We start from the raw sequence: 20,344 nt of genomic DNA, 5'->3' as shown, positions 1-20,344 counted from the left end.
GAGACTTAATCCAAAGGCTGCAGCCATCTGGAAATTTGAAGCCACCAGGAGCTTCAAGGGAGAAAGACAGGCGTCTCCTGCAGGGTGGTTCACAGCCCCCAAATGCAGTGGGGGGTCAGCTATAAGTCAGTGCCCACTTGATGGGGATGAGTTTCTGATAAAGAGTTAAATCTTAGTAGTTAAAACACTTTTTTCCACTAAAAAAAACCCAAACCACAATAGATTTTGCCAGCTAATGCTGAGCGAGCAAAGATTTCTAAATAAGAAAGTAATTTTTAAACTTTATTTTAGAATGAATGTGAAATGCCATTTACAGAGGTCATGGCCAAATCCCATGGTGCTCATGAATGAACATGGTGCTGTCCAGTGTGAACTCACAGCTGACCTCCGTTGGATTTCCAGGGCTGGAAATCCTCCCGTGGGAGAAGATGGGCCCAGCTCTCCTGTAGTGCTGATGGTGGATTCGAACCGCAGGAGAGGGTGCAACTCCCCATGGACTGTGCCGCTGGAGCTCCCTAAGGAGGGGTTAAGTGCTGTCTTCCCTCTTCAGAAACACTTAAAAAAAAAAAAGTTAAAATAGTAAAGAGAGATTTAGTAGAAAGTTAACATCCCTAAAGGGAGGGACCTCCCTCCTTGAATAGAATACAGAGGGGAGAAGTCTTCATAAACTCTTTCACTGATAAATTTGGCAAGGTTAAAACCGCTTTCCTAGCATAAAAAGAGGTGCTTTAGAAGATAGGCTTGGCAATCTGCCCCACCAGGGGGGACCTGGGAGGGGAGACCCGGGCTGCTGGGAGACCCTGGCGAGAGACCCTGGGGGGATGGGAAGACCCCGGCTGGGGGGGGGAGGGGAGACCCTGGCCTGGGGGAGAGCCTGGCTCGGCGAGATCCCAGTTCAGGGATGGGGAGACCCCAGCTCAGGAATGGGTTGGAGGCAGACCCTGGCCTGGGGGAGACCCTGGCCTGGGGGAGACCCTGGCCTGGGGGAGACCCTGGCTCAGGGAGATGCCAATTCAGGGATGGGGTGACCCCAGCTCGGGGGTGGGGGTAGGGAGAAGACCCTGGCTCGGGGAGATCCCAGTTCAGGGATGGGGAGACCCCGGCTCGGGAGTGGGTTGGAGGCAGACCCTGGCTCAGGGGTGGGGGGGGAGGGGGGGAAGATCCTGGTTAGGGGAGACCCTGACTCGTGGGGAGACCCCGGCTTGGCGACGGAGGAGACCCTGGCGCACAGTTCCTGCCACCCACTGCGCAGCTGTGAACAGGGTGGTCACCGCCTGCTCCCCGGACTCTTGTCCCCAAGCAGCCAGACGTGGCCGGTGGCCTCCGGACAGGAAGCGCGTCCTCGCCCCGGCTGGGCCGCCTCCTCGCTGCTTCCGGCCTCGGGCTTCACTGTGGGCGGTCAGCCGGGGGACCCCGCCCACGTGCGTGCCAGCCCCCGGGGGACGTGACCCCCGGACCTCTGTCCACGCGCGTGCCAGCCCCCCGGACCTGGGGCTCAGTCCACTCGCGTGCCAGCCCCTCGGAGATGCGACCCCTGGACCCTGGAGTTCTGTCCACTCTCATGCCAGCTCCCCGGACCAGGAGCTCTGTTCACGCGTGTGGCAAGCTCGGGGAGACGTGACCACACACCAGCCCCCGGAGACGGAGCATCGGGACGCAGAGGCAACGTGAGTGACTCTGCTCCCCACTCCCTGCTCCCCGCCGGGCAGGGCTTGACTTGGGGTGACTGGTGACTTCTAGGCCCTGGAAGCCGAGGCGCATGGGAAGGTTTCCTTTTCTAGAAGCCACAGTAGGAGGCACTCTGGTGGCCTAGTGGTAGGGAGCTGCACTGCAATCCCAAATGTATAGAGTTCAAATCCACCCGTAGCTCCGCAGGACAGCAAACTCAGCACTAGCCTCCTGTGCCATCTGCTGCCTCTGAAAGCCCCTGTGGGTCGATTCCAGTAGAACAAACAGCACATTAGAAAAACCACATCAGCCAAGCAGTCTACTCCCACGACCCCCAGTGTGTCAAGTGACTGCTTCTGTGCGAGCAGATAGCCAGGACTTTCTTCCGAGGAGCCTCTGGGTGGACTCCAACCTTTGAAGCTTCAGTTTTTATCACCCAGGAACATTAGCAAATACATGAAAAAAGCAGAGAAATCATTATGCATAATATGTTTTTTAAAAACAATGCTACCATGATATAATTTTAATATGCAATCTACATAAAATTATTGAGAATTCTTAGTCCTTTTGTGTTTGTGCTAAGTTCTCGAGTACTTATGGCTCATGTCCATGTGCACTGGCCACATCTCCAGGGCTCTAGAGTCACATGGTTCATGGCCACTGGGCGGGGGTGAGTTCACATTTCTTGTTCATGTGTAAAAATGTACCCATGAAAGGGAGCTAACAGCAGAGATGTTTGTGGTTGGCGCTTTCTGATGGACCTCTGTGTTGTCACGGATGGGATTGTGTCCCCTCAGAGTCCGTGTCTGTAAAGATAGAATGGAAGCTGTAAAAGACCCCCTTCCCCCAACGATCTGATAAACCAAATAGTTGTGGTTCATCTCTTGTATCAGCACTAGAGAAGTAAGTCCCATGTGTTGGAGACAAGCATTGGAGGTGTAAGACTGGGGCTCGGGGCAAGGTAGAGACGGTGCCATCTGTGTAGAGAGGCAGGGAAAGTTTAGGGCAGAATTCTAGGGCAGCCAGTTGATAAGGTGGGAGTCCCTGAACGCAGATTGTTTGTGTCTTTGCTGCTAACCACAAGTCTGGTGGTTTGAGTCCACCACAAGGCACTTCTGAAGAATGTGTTGACAGTCACTGAAAAATCAGCCCCTGGAAGCCTTGTGGAGACCTTGTGACACCCCCGGGGTCTCCACGAATCTGGACTGACCTGACATCACCTTTACCTGATGTTGCCAGGGTAAGCCAGTGTGTCTGTTCTGAAGTTGTATACAAATGGGTGAAATAGTTTGTGTTTTCTGTCAATAATCCTTGGTGAGATATATTTTAAAATCCACTCTAGGGCAAGCGTCTTAATTTGATATTACTAGAGCAGTCTTTATTTGAGTGTGAGAGTTGCCTTTTTAAAACAAAACTAAAAAACCCCACTAAAAGTGAAGTTTGCACTTTTCTGATACGGCAACCGCAGGGAGTCATTGCGGAGACTGAACACGAGGGGGAGATATTGCACCAGACAATCCGGCTGTGAGGCGCTCTTTAAAGGGCTCAAGAGCGAGGATGTCACTTTCAGGGCAAAAGTGTGTCTGACAAAATCCTTGCTATTTTCAGTCATCTCATAGGCATGTGAGAGTGGAAAGCAAACAGGGAAAACCTAAGAAGAATCAATCCTTTTTATGTCGGTAAAGAAGGTTGAGTCTATCGTGGACTGCCAGAAAAACAAATACATCTTAGAAGGGAAGCCAGAATGTTCCCAAGACTGGCGGTGAGACAGCGAGATTTTTCCTCACATTCTTTAGGCCTGTTGTGAGAAGGGGCCAGTCTCTGGAGAAAGATGTCATGCTTTGAAAAGTCGGTGGTCCTTGTAAAGAAGCAAGACCCCCTATGAGATAGATTGACACAGCAGGGTACAACCATGGGCTTAAGCACAGCTGAGAATGTGAGGTCAGTCCAGGACCGGCAGTGTTTTGCTCTGCACACAAGGTCAGAGTCAGGAGGGACTCTCTGGTACATAACAATGGCAGTGCCCTTACTTACAAAGGGTGGTTGGCCTATGTACCGCAGTCCTCCATAGGACATGCTGGCTTTGGTAGCATCAGGCTCCGGCTCATGGTGGCCCCATGCACACAGAAGGAAACCTTGTCTGTTGCACACCACACCCAGGATCTACAGAGGGGGCCGGGGGTGTGTAATTCGTATGGTTTTTCTGGGTTGATTTTGGAAAGCACATCAGCAGGCCTTTCTTCCTAGTCTTAATCTGGAAGTTCTATTGAAACTTGTTCCGCATTTAACTGCAACACACAAGGTTCCATGGGTGTGTGGCTGTGTGGTGGCTATGTCCCAAGTGCGTGGCCGGGTCTCATGTATGTTGTTCTTATGTGCGGCTGAGTTGCCTGCAACTCATTGTGACCCTATGTACAATGCTCTGAACCCTGTCCTGTCCTGAGCCAGTCTCATTGTCTCTGACACACTTACCCCCATTACCCCATCACTGAGTCAGTTTGTATCACCCAGGCTCTTTCTCTCCTGGGCTGTTCCTCCATACTTCCAAGCTGATCCCTCCTGGAAACCTACCCAAAGTATGTCAGACAGAGCTTCAAGACCCTTACCTGCAAGGAGCAGCTTGGTTTCACCCTTTCGAGGACAGACCTGTTTGTTCTCTTACTGGTCCATGGTATGTTCAATTCCTTTTTTCCCCAGCACCACAACTCAAAGGCATTGATTCTTTTATCATCCGTAGTCATTGTCCAGCTCTCTGATGAGTATCAAGTAATTGCAAAGCCCATGGCCTGGATAGAGCGCACGCTAGTCTCCAAACTGACATAATTGCTCTGCATTACTTTGGCGAGGTCCCTGACAGCAGATTGATTTTCCCAGTGCCATTCGTCTTTTGATTTCCTGACTGCTGATGCCACAAGTGTTGATTGTGGATCCGAGCAAGCTGAAACTGTTAACAATCTCAGTCTCTTCTCCACCTATCATGATGCTGCCAGAAGGTGCAATTCTTTTTTTTTTTTTAGTTTTTATTTTATTTTATTATTTTTGTGTGAGTGTACCGTCAAATCAGATCTGACTGGTACAGGAGGAGATTGTCCCTCCTTCCCCGGCAGAGCATCTGGTGGATTTGAACTGTGCGCCTCTGGGATTGTAGTTGCAGCTCCTTACCACTAGGCCACCAGAGCTCCCCTCAGAAGGTGCAATTCTAATGCACCTTTTGGTGGTGGCAGTGGTGGTGTATGCCACTGAGTCGGTTCTAATTCACAGCGACCCTTTAGGACAGAGTTGGGTTGCCTGTAAGGTCTGTAGGGCTGTGCTCGATGGGAGCAGATGGTTTGAACTGTTGACCTTTTGGATAGCAGGCGAGTGTTTAACCATGGGGTGCCATTAAGTCTCCTTATGACTGAGTAGTGTTGGAGTAGAAGATCAAACCAGATCAGTTTACTTAATACCTCTGATCATTTTGAAATGATAATGAAATACGCAGAGAAACTAATTCAAGAAGGGAAGGCTTAAGTGGATGATACTCCTGCTGAGAAGATGAAAGTGGAGCATGAGCAGAAGACAGAATCCAAACACAGGAAAGCCTGTAGGATGCTTACAATGTTTTGTATTTTAATTGATACTATTCTTGTATTTGGCTTCTTTGTACAACAGGATTTCTATGAAAGCAACTTGTTCGTTAAACGTTCATGCCTTAGCCACTTAGATAATTTTTCGTTTTTTATTTTTAAATTCTTATTACTTTGCATAACGATTACACACACAGTTTGACTGCCCTTAGGATCTCACTTATTATTTGCAGTATATCACATACAGAAAGTGATGCTCCCAAGCCAAAGGTGGGTGACTCTTCTCCGTGGCCCTCAGGCCTGTTTTTAAATTTTTTTGTGAAACATTCTTCTAGGTCGTATAGCCCTGGTGTGTCCACTTGCTGTACAGAGGTAATTTGTGGCTGCTGTGAAACTGAACACTGTGACACTGATGTGTCAAATGCATTAATGGTTACCCATGGTGGACAGTGTTTGGTGGAGCTCCCCGATTAAAACAAGCTTGGAAGCAGGAGCGGCATCCACTTCCAAAGTAGCTTGCCTCCGGAAACTCTATGAACCTGGAGAAAGGACGAAAGTTATACAAGTGTCTAGGTCTTTCGTTCATAGGGTTGCTATGAGTCGCCTACAACTCAACGGCACTTAACAACAAGAACATATCAAGGATGGGTTTGTCTTAAAAGAACCTAAGATCCGAATTCAGTTTTACAACTCGGGTAACTGTTTTGGGGTGGAGACAGTTTACATTTCTACTGCAGGAATAAGCCAACCAGGTCAAGGCAGTAAGTGAAAGGTGACCTTGATTAAGTGTGCAGTCAGCTTAGACACCTGTGGTCCCAGAGCTGCTCTGACCACATCAATCTGTGCAGACTGTTGGTGTTACTGGACTGTTGCAATTCAAAGGGTTTTCATTGGCTGATTTTTTTTTCAAACAGCCTGTACACTAAAAATGGTTTTGACATTTTTCAGTGATTGGGGGGGGGGAAAAATCCTCAAACCTGAAAGAATCGTATTTAATGACATGCGAAAATTTTATGACATTCAAATGTCAGTGTCTATAAATAAAACTTAAAACAGAGCCACACTCATTTATTGTCCGGTTACGCATCGTATGTGGGCTGTTTCACGCTACAGTAGGCAGGGCAGAGCCGAGTCGTGGCAAGAGAGACCATCTGGACCCCAGAGCCTTGAAATATTTACTATCTAGACTTAAGGAAAAAAGTTTGGCAATCCCTGGCGGGAAGAGTCTGTGCTGTTTATTTAAAGGTTAGAAGAGTTCTTGGGAAGTTCTGTCACCATTTATTTTGTTGCCGTTGCTGGTGGTTGCCGGCGACTCAGCCCTGACTCACAGTCACTGGTCACCCGTGTGTGCGTGGTGGCACTGCCCCCTGGGCTTTTCAGGCCGTGTTCTTTGAAAGGAACCAGATCGCTTAGATTTTCCAGGGTGCCTCAGGGTGACCACTGTTGCCAACTAAGGATCAGACTCACACTTACCGAGTTGGAACGGACTCCTCCTAGCTGACCTTCCACTGAGCTTGAGGCTGGAAATCACCAGAGACTGCCCACCTATCTCCCAAGGACCCAGCCGCTGGGGATCCGAACTGCCAGAGAGGTAGGGCCCCTGCAGACGGTGCCGCAGAGCTCCCTAAGTGAGGAAACAGTCTTTTAACTACCACACTTACTGCTTTGGACAGGCTTACCACAGTACTCTTTGTGGCCACTGTTACATTTCATTCATGCACTGTCCTAGATCCATTCATGTAATTTTCTGTGTTAAGAAATCAGCTCCGTATGCACCTTTAGGGACCTGTGTGTGTCAGTATCAGAGAGCTGGACAGTGACTAAGGACGACAGAATTGATGCATTTGAGTTGTAGTGCTGGAGAGAAGAGTCTTGAACATACTATGGACCGCCAAGAAAACAAACAGGTCTGTACAAGAGAGGGTAAAACCAAGTTTCTCCTCAGTGGCTAGTATTTTGAAGCTCCGTCTCACATACTTTGGGCACGTGGCCAGGAGAGACTGGTCCTGGGAGAAGGTCATCATGCTTGGAAAGGTGGAGGGACAGTGCAGGAGAAGATAAACCCGGATGAGATGAATTGATACAGTAACTGGGGCAGAGGGGTAGGTGTTTCGGAGTCAGTGGGACTGGCTCAGGACAGGGCAGCCTTCAGAGCTGTTGTACATAAGAGTCACTGTGAGTTGCAGGTGATATCAATAGCACATAACAACAACAACAACAACAACAAACGTGTCTCTCAAACCAAATCAAATTGAACTCACTGCTTTTGAGACCATTGTGACCTGCAGGCCAGAGTGGAACTGCCCCGTAGGGCTCCAAGTCTCTTCTGTTTGTGGACCAGAGGGCCACACCTTTCTCCCACAGAGTCCTTGGTTGGTTTGAACCACTGACTTTCTGTTTAGCAGTTTAATACTAACCACTGTGCCACCAGGGCTCCTGTGTCTCTCCTAAAACTAAAAGACAGTAGAAATGTTTTAAGAGTTCAGAATCTTTTGGGGTCTCTTTGGACTTTTACTGAATCAAACAATGAACGGACGCTGATAAGATTAGAAGGTCTTAAACAACAGAAGCACCAGCTTAACAGCAGTCAGTCTCTTTAATTAAAAAAAAAGCCTGAAGTTTATTGCAAATCTAGGAGTACCAGAAGGTCACTAACACAGAACAAATCTGCGATCCTAATTTGTGTTTTCTTCCAGACATTTAAAAACCTCGATTATTGGCATACTGAAATCGGCATACCTTTTGCTGCCATGCAGTTAACGGTGGACACGGAGCAGATATCACAGAAATCCATTATAAATAGTAAACGGGATTGAACATTCATAGTAAAATAAAAACGTCGTAAAGTGCTGAAGTCATGTAAGCTGCAGCGCGGCCACCAGCTCCAAGTCCTGAGGCAGCGACGGAAGCATTGCCACTGCCACGGCGTCACCTGTCCCCGCCCGCCCCCAGAGTTCTACAGATTGTCCTAGCTCCATGGCGGACACAATGCTGCCCACAGCGTAGCAGGTGGTGACGACCTCCGCCACTTGCGTTTCAGTGCAGAGCAGTATTCAAGCTTGTGTGTACCTGTATTCAGACTAGGCTGTCATATATATGTATATATATAAATATATAGATTTATGTTTCCCCCTGAGTTGTCATAAATTAACAGTGAAGATGAACAGAGGTGGGGGAGCTAGCATGAGCCACACCCGCAGGGTGACAAGCAAAACAAGACAAGCCAACTGGCGTCGAGCCGACTGGCCTCACGGAGGCCCTCCGTCCGAGGCTTTCCTTCATCTCAGAGATGGGCCAGACTGCCTCATCTTTGTCCCACAGAGCAGCTGGTGGGTTTGAACCGCCGACCTTCCTGTCAGCAGCCCAGCACTTCCCTGCTAAGCCTCGGGGGCTTGCTTGTAGGCTAAGAGGACAGAGGGACAAGGAGCCCACCTGTTCTCCTCTTGACAGAACAATGCTAAGAACAAGACATCGGGTACTTGAACTCCACAACACAATGACTGACACACGGCGGCTTAGTGCAATCAAGGCCCATTCTCTGAGAAGTCGTGAGCCCTGACTTAGAGCCTGTAATGGGAAAACAGAATTCTCTGCTGCTCCCACGTGAGATACAGAAATAACATCAACAGGATGATGTTAAAAAAAATAATAATAATCAGAAATGCTGCAGCAATTCCATAAAATCTAATGCTGATCGGAGAAGATCCTCAAGTGTAAGTGATGAAACAAAATGACTTTGAAAAGCTAAGGCGACTTGTCGGTCATTTCTCCCCCTCAGTAAGTAGCAAACATGGCCGTGGAGCAAAAGAACCAGTCCCTCCGACCTGGCTTTCTCAGGAGTGTAACTTTACAAGACAGGACGTGCTTGTTGAGGCATCTAAAGGGCTGCAGAGAATGCAGAGAATGCAGAGGCTGATTATGTTCCAGATTTTACGTCTTTTGATCATGCATCCTAGAATAACTTAATAATAAATAGTGGTTTAAATTAAAGACGCTACAATCACGTATTTCAGAATAATTCTAAGCAATAGGAAAACACCCTTTTCTGAACGCCATCCTGTATATTTGGTATTGAAATACTTGTGGTAATGACTGGCCCTCAAAAAGAAGCAGGAGTCTTCACATGAATGAAGTTCAAGTCCTCCATAGCTGTAAGATTTCTGCTGAAGGGCCTGATGTGCGTCTGTGCACCCCATTTCACCTATGTGGAGAGTTGGGAAAAATGAAGAGGCCCTAAGTTTTACATGGTGACCTCAGTATCTGCCAAAGAGGATTTCATAATCTAGTTCTATTTTTTGAGAATTAGCAATTGCAAAAGTGATTTTTGCTGGCTTTTTTCCCCCTTTTTCTTTTTTATGGCCATTTTCATCTCTGTGACCTGGGCAAGGTGTCATTTTATAAGACAGTGGTTGATCAGTCACACGTGAAATCATCTAAAAACCACTTTGCCGATGCATCGCACTATCTCAGAACTGCAGTGTGACCCCACAGAGTCCTTCTGCGTGTCTTTGTATTGCTACTGAATACATCCAGGTGTATCTACAGAAGAATGTTTGGTTGGTTTTTGTTTTGGCTTTGGGAAAGAAAAACAACAACAACAAACCCAACAAGCAAAAAAGGAAAGCTTCAGAAAAAAAGGATCTTGGTGGCGCTGTTCAGATACATTCCCTTTAAAAATGCATTTTGAAAGTGGAGTAGAGGGGTTCGAACCTGTGTCCATGAAGCTCCCGCCTGCCCCACCCTCCATCCCAGCCCACTCCAGCCACCACTGCAGCTGATGTTCCAGGAAAGCACATCAGATTGCCCCCGATTTCAAGTGACCTCTCTGCTCATTTTTTCCCAGGTCCATTTCCAGAAAGTCCTCGGGGATGTCTTGTAGTACTTTTTCACGGCGACACTCCGCGGTTGTTTCCTCTGACGGTTGCCGCTGGCACAGTCCCCGCTTGCAGGGCCGCACGAGGGCCAGGCACACGGCTGCCAGGCTCATGCCCGCGGCACACGAGTAGAAGGCTCGGCTGTAGATCTTACTTTGGTCGACCAGCAGACCTGGGAGGAAGCATACGCATTCATCAGCACAGACCTGCTAGAATCCCTGGATGTCTACCCAGCTCGCCCAGGCTCCCATCTATCCAGAAGCCTCTCAGTTGCTTTATGTTTTTGAAGTGTGAAAGAACAGATGTTTATGGTAAGAATCTTTTCTAGCCTGTTGAGAGAGAAAAAAAATAAATCACACGCATACACACCACCCTGCACCTAAGAAAATGAAGCCGCTACCAAGTTTTCATGGGCTGAGTCTGTCCACAGAATCTACCACACAGGGTGGTGAGATGCATGCTATTTTAAAAAAATATTATCTTCTGAAGTAAGGAAAAAGCTCTTGTTTTCATTTGCGGCCGCTCCCAGCATCTGTTAGCATGGAATAAGATTTCTAATCACAGTTACTTTGAGGGCCTATTTTAGACCTGTTGCTATTGTTGTTGTTATGTGCCATCAAGTTGCCTGCAACTCATAGCGACCCTGTGTACAACAGCCCTAAGCCCTGCTCTGTCCTGTGCCAATCTCACTGTCTCCGACACACCCACCCCGATTACCCCAGTCACTGAATCAATCCACCTCATAGAGGGCCTTCCTCTCCTGCGCTGTCTCTCCACCCTCCTGAGCATTACATCCCTCTCCGAAGATTGGTCCCTTCTTGCAACGTGTCCAAAGTATGTCAGAAGCTTCAGAATCCTTGCCTCCAAGGAGCAGCCTGGCTTCACCCTCTTCAGGACAAACCTGTTTGTTTTCCTAGTAGTCCATGGTATATTCAATACTTTTCTCCAGCACCACAGCTCAAAGACATCAATTCTCACTGTCTCCAACACACCTACCCCGTTTACCCCAGTCACTGAATCAATCTACTTCATAGAGGGTCTTCCTCTAAGAGAGGAAAATTACTTATAGCCTTTCTTAAGGAACCATCCCATAGTAAGCAATGAAGTACTGGCTGAGGGCTGCTGTGCTCGCAGCCCCCTAACACCTCCCCTAAGGAACGGCAGCGTACAGACTTTTCTGTTATTCTACAAGTCCTGCGTAAGGAGGTCCTAAGTCCAGGGGTTCGACTCTCACACTCGGCAAAGCAAGACGGCAGGCAGATCCTGGGATGCGTTGGGCTGCACACAGTTTCTAATCCTGACATGGTCGCTAATTTATCTCTTGGCCGCTGGCTTAGCTTACATCTTTGACGTTAAGTTTCCTCACATTAAAATGGAGAGGAATGCCTCCGCGAATCTCTCATTTCTGTCGTCGTGTTACACTGCCATCGAGTCGATTCTAACTCTAGGCCACCTTTTGTGGATTTCTGAGGCTGTAAATCTTTACGGAAGGCGGCTGTCCACCTCTCTCCCGTGAAGCAGATGGTGGCTTCAAACTCCTGACCTTTCAATTAGTAGCCTGATGTGTTACAGGCTAAGGGCCTCTTGTATAAGCTGTGGTCAGGTCAGCCTCCGAGTCACGGTGAGGTGACATCATGCACAATGAAGGCAATCCTACCTGGTCTTGTACGGTCCTCAGAGACCTCAGGGAACCAGACCAACGTCTTCATCGGGCTCTCAATGGCTGGCTTCCACAAGCAGATCTCCAGGCCTTTCTTCCTAGTCTATTTTGGTCTCTGCTCAGCTGACTTCTATTCAGAATCCTATCAACACAACAAGTCTCAGCCAGGCAGGGGGTAGCTGGGAGTGGAGTGCACTGGCTGGGAACGGAGCCCCCACAGATGAGAATTCCCCACCTGACCCAAAGCCTTTCCTCTAAGCATCTCTGAAAATCACAGAAGCATAAAAATCAGCACATTTGCCACCAGAGCAGGAAGTGAGCAGATGGGGGTTTGGAATGTGTTCACGTTACCTGCCAGGGGAGGGCCGGCCAGTCCCGATATGCTCTGGATGAAGACGTAGACCCCAGCCGCTGATGACATCCTCTGGATGCCCACCACATCGTCCTCGGCCAGCAGCGGGATGTGGGTGCCCGCCACCGTCCCCAGCATACAACCGAAAAAGACGCTGCATGACATGAGACCCCAGAACTCGGTAGCAAACGTGAAGGCAAAGAGGGAGACGGCCAGCAAGATGACGCAGATGAGCTCGATGGAGATCTTGCGGATGGGCTCGCGGTTGAGGACCACGCCGGCGCCCACGCGGCCGGCCACCTCGGCGATGGCCATGGTGGACAGGATGAAGGCGGCGCGGTCCCGCTCGATGCCCAGGCTGAGGCCCAGGGGGATGACGTACAAGGAGGGGGCAAAGAAGCCCAGGGTCGCGAAGAGGCCGAAGAGCGCGTAGCAGATGAAGCCTCGGTCCTTGAGGATGGAGAAGTCCAGGAGTGGGGCCCGCGCCTCGCCGTGCTCGGGGCTGGCCTTGGGCAGGCCCTGCCGTGGCTCCTTGGCCTCCGGGTCCGCGTGGCTAGGCACATTCTTGGGTGAGGTAGTTAGTTCCACTCCTGAGTCGAAGGAGTCGATGGAGGTGCGTGTCTTCTCATTTTCCAGCATGATATGCACTTCTTTCCGGCTTTCCTGGGCGGGGGTCTTGGGCGAGGGGGGTGGTCTGATGACGATGGGTTTCAGCAGCAGGCCGCAGATGACGATGTTAAGCTGCATCATCCCCACAAGCAGGAGGCTGTTTCTCCAGCCGATGCCCTCCTTCAAGGCCATGATGGCTGGGGGCGTGTGCAAGGGGAGAGAAAGCCGCAGGTCAGTGGTGGACATGGGACCCAGCAGGGAACACCAACAAGAAGGTTCTGATTTGGTGAGAATCTCTGAAACATACTCCCGCAGCAGCGGTGTGCGTGGGGCCAGCCGGTGTCACCTGTAGCCTAAGCGTTAGGACTTTTCTCAGACCATCAGAAGAAAAGGTGCCAAGTGGTCACTAGCTACAAAATCAGCATTTCAGCCCAGGGCTTGCAGAGCGTTTGAAGGGGTGCATCTGGCCAGGCAGAGGCATGAGAAGTGACACCACTGCTTTGTGATCCACGTCAATGCCAGCCAACTATGACTGTGGCTTCAGGGCCAAATCTGGCCTGCTGCCTGTTTTTGTTAATAAAGTTTGACTGGACACTGCATGGCTTGCCTGAGCTCCAGCTGCTTTAAATGCTGTGACACGGGGCTGAGGAGTTGAGGCCAAAATCAAACTCACTGCTGACATGACAATTCTGACAGTCCCCCTGCAGGACAGAGTGGAACTGCCGCGTGGGGCTTCTAAGGCTGGAGCCTTGACAGAAACAGATGACCACCCCTCTCTCTCATGGAGGGGCTGGTGGGCTAGAACTGGTGGCCTTGCCGCCAACTGCCTCCGGGGCCCCGTGAGTGGTTGTAACAGAGACAATGTATCTGCAAAGCCTAAACTATTTATCAAGGGGCTATCGTCTGTGACATGTCGCTGTGCAATCCAAAGGCTGTGAACTTTCAAGGTTCAAATCCACCAGGGGCTCCGTGGAAGCCGGGCAGTCTCCAGAAACGTGCTGGAGGGTCAGCTATGAGTCACTTCCGACTCAACGCCCATGAGGCTGCTATTTTATTTATTTATTTTTTAAGTTACTGGAGCCCTGGTGGTGCAGTTGTAAGCACTTGACTTCCACCCTAAAGGTTGGTGGCATGAAACCCCTCGCTGATCCACATACCTGGTGCAAAAGCAAACACAGCGAAGCATTCTCCCGTGGACGCGATGGCCGTCACCACGGAGCGCCTCTTGTCAAAGTACTGTGACAGAATGGTGACCGTCGGCAGGAAGCTAAAGCAGTATCCCAGACCTGGGAAGGAAAGAGAGAAGTGAGTCGTGAGCATCACAGGCCGGGGCCGGGAGGGTGTGCACGGAGATCTGGGTTTTTAAATCCTCAAAGTGGACCACAGCCCTGTGCTCCACTCTAGATAAGGGTGAATCGGTCCAGAAAAGACAATGTCTGAGCAGCGGTCCAGCTGTGCCGCCCGGTGGTGCTGGGGGCTTTTCGTGGGACCACTGGCTCCAGTCATGGCAGCCCGCTGCCCGGCCCTGTGCCATCTTCATAACCGCTGGGCATCTGAAGCCACTGCTGTGGTGACTGGGTCAGCCCGTCTTTCTGTGAGCTGCCCTTTTTTTTTTCTTTCTGACTCTCTTTGTTACCAAACAAGAGTATTAAAAAATCTTAGGGCTTTTGATCTCCATTTCTGCTTTCCTTTTTCAGGATGAAATACTTCATGATGAATATAATTTAAAAAAAAATTCTACTGTGCTTTTAAATTACTGGGAGCAATGCTGTTCTTTGAAGACTATACACCCGATTCAGATGATAGTCGTTCCAGTCACTTGCTGTCCTTCTGAGAGCAGGACATTGAATAAGGATGACAGAAGAAGAATCGATGCCTTTGAGTTGTGGCGCTGGAGAAGAACACTGAATGAATATCTTGTGGACTCCCAAAAGAACAAACAGTTATGTCTTGGAGAAGGTGCGGCCAGAGTGCTCCTTGGAGGCGAAGATGATGAAGCTTCGTCTTACAAACTTTGGGATGTTGCTGGGAGGGGCTGTTCCTTGGAGAGGGACATCATGCTTGGGAAGGTGGAGGGGCAGCGAGGGTGACAAAGACCCTTGACCAGTTGGATTGACACAGTAACTATGGCAAAGGCTCAGGTATGTCAGAGACTGTAAGGATGGCACAGGGTAGGACAGGGCTCTGATCTGTTGTTCATAGAGTCACTGTGGGTTATACTCAACTCGATGGCACCTAACAACTACTGTGCTTTCAGTGAAAGTTTAAGAACACATTAGTTTCCCCAGCCAGTGGGTTATACATCCATGCCACTCCCCCAGCCAGTGAGTGGTCATATCCCTGCACTCTTTCATTTCCTCATTTTCATGCCTCCAGCTCCCCACCCCTCTCTTCTCATCATTGGCTGTGAGCAGGAGTGGCCCTGCCTGTCTCCTCCAGTGGTCTGCTCTGGGAGGACATTCTTCCCCTGGTTTGTTTACAATTCTGTCCGTCATCTGACTGGGAGGACACAGCTTTAGTTTCAAATTAGAAGGTTTGCTCCAGGCAGTGGTCTAGTCTTTATTTTCCCTTCCCCCCACCCCTTTTGGCTTTGGCTTTTTTCTTTTCTTTATTCTCATCAGGACCTTGTGGTGTTGTCTGGGTCGGAGTTGTCGCTGGATGCCATCTAGTTGTACTGGTCTCAGGTTAGAGGAGGCCGGGGTTCATGTGAGCCATTAATCCGCCACTGATCCCGTGAACGAATTGTTTCCACTGATTTTCATGTTCTTGTCCTCTTATCTTGGGGCAGGAGATAAAGAGACTCATGGTTGCTTTTTCACGGGGCTTGTCAGCAATTTCTGCAAGTCCAGGTGCTACCCACCAAACCAGGGTGTAGACTGTTATGTCTGTGGACTGTGCTCTGCCTTGTGTCCTGGCTGTCCCGGGAGGCTGCATGCTTTAGTATTCTGCTACGGTGGTTCAGTCTCGCTGCCTAAGTATTTTCTGCAAGTGTGCCTCGTACATGCTATTGTATGTATATACGAGTAGAGATGGCAACATTTGCCAATATGTACGTAGAAATATCTACTCGCAGGTCTATATCCATATGACCACCTTCTGATTGGCTTGAGATCTATTGGGAATTTTTGCATCTCTAGGAGGACCTGAAGCACCTGCTGCAGAGGATCAAAGGACTGCAGCCTCCAATATGGATTGAGGCGCAATGTCAAGAAGACAAAGATTCTCACCACTGGACCAACTGGCAGCATCAGGATGGATGGTGAAGAGATTGAGATTGTACACAGCTTTAGTTTGCGTGGCTCCACAGTCAACACTCTTGGCACCAGTAGCCAGGAAATTAAAAGGCGCATTGCTATGGGAAAGTCTGCTGTAAGGGACCTCTCCAAAGTACTGAAGAGCAATGGTGTCTCTCTGGAGACTAAGGTGTATCTGATAGAGGCCACAGCCTTCACAATCACTTGTTATGCAACAGGGAGTTGGACAGTGACCAAGGAGGATAGAAAGAGAATTGATGCCTTTGAGCTATGGTGCTGGAGAAGAGTATTGAGAGTACTATGGACTGCTAGGAAAACAAACAGATTCATCCTGGAAAGGGTTAAACTGGGCTGCTCCTTGGAGGCAAGGATTCTGAGGCTTCGTCTAACATACTTTGGACATGTTGTAAGGAGAAACAGGTCTTTGGAGAGGGACATCATGCTTGGGAGGGTGGAGGGACAGCGCAGGAGAGGAAGGCCCTCTATGAGGTGGACTGATTCAGTGACTGGGGTAATCGGGATGGGTGTATCGGAGATGGTGCGATTGGCACAGGACAGAGCGGAGTTTATGGCTGTTGTACATAGGGTCACTATGAGTCACAAGCGACTCGACGGCACACAACAACAACAGTGGTAAGTAGTTGCCGCAATGCCAGAGACACATGGTTCAAATCCACCAGATGCTCTGCAGGAGAAGGATGGGCAATCTCCTCCTGAGTGATTTACTGTCTCTGAAAACCTGCTGGAGGGTCAGCTATGGGTCAGTTCCAACTTGATGGCACACAACAACAACAATTCATGAGGGGTACCAGCCCATGATTTTTTTTTTTTCATTTTCTTTTCAATTAGTGTCTTTGCCTGGCTTTGTTTCCTGGTTTCGTTGACTGAATTCTGGGCATGCCTTTCTTGTCTATGTTCTAGAACAGTCTGAGGAGATAGAATTGGTTTCAACCCTTCTCTGAATGCCTGGTGGAATTCTGCAGTGAAGCTTTCTGAGCCAGAGGGTTTTTTGGGTTTGTTTGCTGGGAGTTTTGTGTGGGTTGTTTTTTTTTCCTTTCTAACAACTTCTTCAATGTCTTTTATCTACCTGTCTGTCTCTGTTCAGATTTTCTGCCTTTGATTTTGTTGGTCTAAGTAGGCAGTGTGTTTTTAGAAATTTGTCCATTTCTTCTAGATTTCCAAATTTGTTGGCATATTTCATAATATTCAGTTACGATCCTCTTAGATGGTTCTGTAATAGCATCCCTCATCTCATTTCTTATTTTCATTTACATCTTCTTGCTTTTTCTAATTTTGCCCATGGTTTGTTGACTTTACCAATCTTTTCAGAGAACTAATGTCTGATCATATTTTTTTTTATCCTTCATTCCTTTCTGCTCTAATCTTTCTTATTTCTGCTGGTAGTTGGAACACAACTATTATTGAGAAGAATTTTGATAATCTGTCAGTCTTAGACTTCTACTTGGAAGGAAATGAGTCTTTTCATATTTGCAGGAGTATAAGGAAACCTTAAATCCATACATGTGTACATATGTATGTACAGATGCGTATATGCACACACACAACTGTGTCTACGATACTGTAAGTATTGTTAGTATTATAAGGATGCCTTTTTTTTTTGCTGGCTTAAGGCAAAAAGTGAACAGGATCCTTTATTTAAAAAAATTATGCCTGATGGCAGTTCAACTTTACCCTTTATTTGGTTTCATCTGCATCCCACTGTGACTAAGGCTTGTTTGTATACAGGCTCAGCCATACACCAGTCACTAATAGTAGGGCCCTAGCTTTTCATATCCAAAATAACTAGGCCATCCTGGGAACAGACCGTAGGAACATCGAGGGCTTCCAAACTGGTCAAAGGCTATTCCAAAATCTGGTCCATTCTGTGGCTCGACCAGGCCCTGAGTAGATTTTAATGCAGCCTGGATGATCTTATAGTTATTGCCTTTGTTGCTGTCCCAGTATGTCTGCCCATTGCACTCATAGCACACAGCAAACTCCATTCTTTCATAAGACTGGATTTTCTCAGGCAAGTTAATGTCAAAGGAGAACGTGTCCTTGTCTGAACCAGCATAAGTGTCCTTCACATACTGACAAGGATAGTCTGTGAAGCTTTTCCAAGTGTTGAATGTCATAAGGATGCCTTTTAAATGGGAAAAAGTTTAGTTTCTTAGACCCCCAAGACTGAGACTCCAGACTCTGCTATTCCCCACAGCCCTCGGTCCTCAAACTTCCTATTAGAGAAATGCTGGGTAAATCCAAGGCCTTTGGTTCTAAAATAAAGCAAAAGGGACGTGACCATGGAGAATTTAGAAAAAAAAAATCCAAGCAAAACCACTTAGGTGTTTGAGAATAGATTCCCATATGCCTTGGAGCCCCCAAAACCCAATTCAAAAGCCATGCTCTAATTTAACAACAAATTACAAAAAATCAAGAGAGAACCATTGTCTGATGGTTGTTATTGTCAGTTGCCACTGACCGGGTTCCGACTCCTGGTAGCTCCACTGTGTGGAGTACGATGGCGTGTTCAGAGCCCTGACCTTTCGGAAGTAGATCACCACACCTGTTCCAAGGTGCCTCTCGGTGGCTCTGAACCGCCAGCCTCCAGTGAATAGTCCCTGTGCAACTCTCTGCCCCAACCCAGGAACTCCAACCTGGACTGTGTTTGAGAACATAGGTATCCCGAGCCTTTCCGCCAGGAGAAGCGCTCACCAGAGATGATGCCGACGGTGATGTACATGTGGTAAACGGCTCGTGAGAAGGAGGCCAGCACCATCCCTGTGGTGACCAGCAGCCCTCCGACGACCACCACCAGCCGGTGTCCAAAACGGTTGCTCAGGACCGTACTGAGGGGAGCTGCAGGGAAGGAATGGGAACAAAGGAATACTTGATTGAGCTCGGGGAATAATACCTCAGCATTAGCCCTCACACAATGCCTTCTTTCAGGAGTTTACCATGAGGGACAGCGAGACAGATCATCAACTTTACGCTGTGGTTATTTAAGTCTGCCAGATTATTTACTAGCTATTCAAATTAGACAATCTGCCCCAGGCTCCTTCAAGAGAAAGGTGGAGTAATTGTGTCAAACTCAGATCTGTCTTTTTAGATGAAAGACTTTTTGACTCATCAGGAATTGCCTACAAAATTAAGTATGCACCCGTGTTATTCTGTGATAGCAGTTGATTTTACTGTGAACAAATTGGTTCACTGTGAGTAAATGGGTTCACTATGCAGCATTAAGTTGTAAAAACAATTGCCTGAGTTGTTTTCTCTCTAGACCCATCCTTTTGGATTCATTTTAAGCAGCTCCCTGGAGGGTCAAATTCTAGCTTTGTTTCATTTGAAATTTCTTCTGAAAAGCATTGTTGCCGTTTTTCAGTTCTCTTTTAGAGAGAAGCGCTGGGGCAGACATATTAAAGTGGTTGCTGAATTAGATTTTTTTTCAATTATTAAATTTTATTAATTTTAATGAACATTTACAGAGATTTTGGGTTTTCATTCATTCATTGTTGCACTATTTGAATTAGATTTTTGTTTGTTTGTTCTGGAGGAGCTGCACTGCCAACCCAAAGGCATGGAGTTGGAATCCACCAACCACTCCAAGGGAGAAAGATGGGCAGTCTCCGCCCATGCAGTTAGCAGCTTCTGCAAACTTGCTGGCTGGTCAGCCGTGAGTTGTTTCCAACTCAGTGGTAATGAGTTGTAGTTAGGACTCTATAATTCTTTGTTATTAGCTGACATCAAACTAACCCGTCCTAATTCATGGTGACCCCACTCAACAGATAGAAACACTCACTGGTCCAGAAACTGCCTGGTCCTGCGCTGTCCCCCAAAGCCAGCTGCATATCTGACCAGTATCGTCCATAAGGTTTTCATTGGCTGGTTTTTCACAAGTGGTTTGCCAGGCCTTTCTTACTACTTCCTCCTAGTCTGGAAGGTCTTCTGGATCCAGAGTAAACATGTCCATCCTCCATGGACAGGCCGGTGGTGGCTCTGCATGAGGTACCCTGTCCAGGAGTTAAACCTGAGACCTTCACGCCCGGAAGGTGAGAATTCAACCTCCAAGCCATCAGTTCTTCCTCACAACGGCTAGTAAACAACTCGCTGCTCTAGAGTCAGAACTGACCCAGCGCTGAGCCCCCAGTCAGCCTGTGGAGCCTGTAAATCACGTGGGAGGAGGCTGTAAATCACGTGGGAGGAGACTGTACACCATGTGGGAGGAGGCTGTACACCACGTGGGAGGAGGCTGTACACCACGTGGGAGGAGGCTGTACACCACGTGGGAGGAGGCTGTACACCACGTGGGAGGGGGCTGTAAATCACGTGGGAGGGGGCTGTACACCACGTGGGAGGAGGCTGTA

General features: G+C 48.4%; 1 protein-coding gene across 1 annotated transcript in view; it reads right to left on the bottom strand.

Annotated features, from left to right (window-relative positions):
* Nucleotides 1-10,029: 10,029 nt before the first annotated feature.
* The window catches only part of SLC16A6 (solute carrier family 16, member 6), a 13,789-nt gene continuing 3,474 nt past the window's right edge, over nt 10,030-20,344 (bottom strand). The window contains exons 2-5 of the mRNA XM_006886400.1: nt 18,696-18,839; nt 13,887-14,015; nt 12,120-12,926; nt 10,030-10,280 (exon numbers count right to left, since the gene is read on the bottom strand). Coding sequence (XP_006886462.1) covers nt 10,030-10,280; nt 12,120-12,926; nt 13,887-14,015; nt 18,696-18,839 — 1,331 coding nt within the window. The remainder of the gene's footprint in view (nt 10,281-12,119; nt 12,927-13,886; nt 14,016-18,695; nt 18,840-20,344) is intronic.

Source organism: Elephantulus edwardii, unplaced genomic scaffold, assembly GCF_000299155.1.
Source record: "Elephantulus edwardii isolate Elephantulus edwardi_28Jun2011 unplaced genomic scaffold, EleEdw1.0 scaffold00048, whole genome shotgun sequence".
Classification (NCBI taxonomy): Eukaryota; Metazoa; Chordata; class Mammalia; order Macroscelidea; family Macroscelididae; genus Elephantulus; species Elephantulus edwardii.
This window is presented reverse-complemented; position numbering and strand designations above follow the sequence as displayed.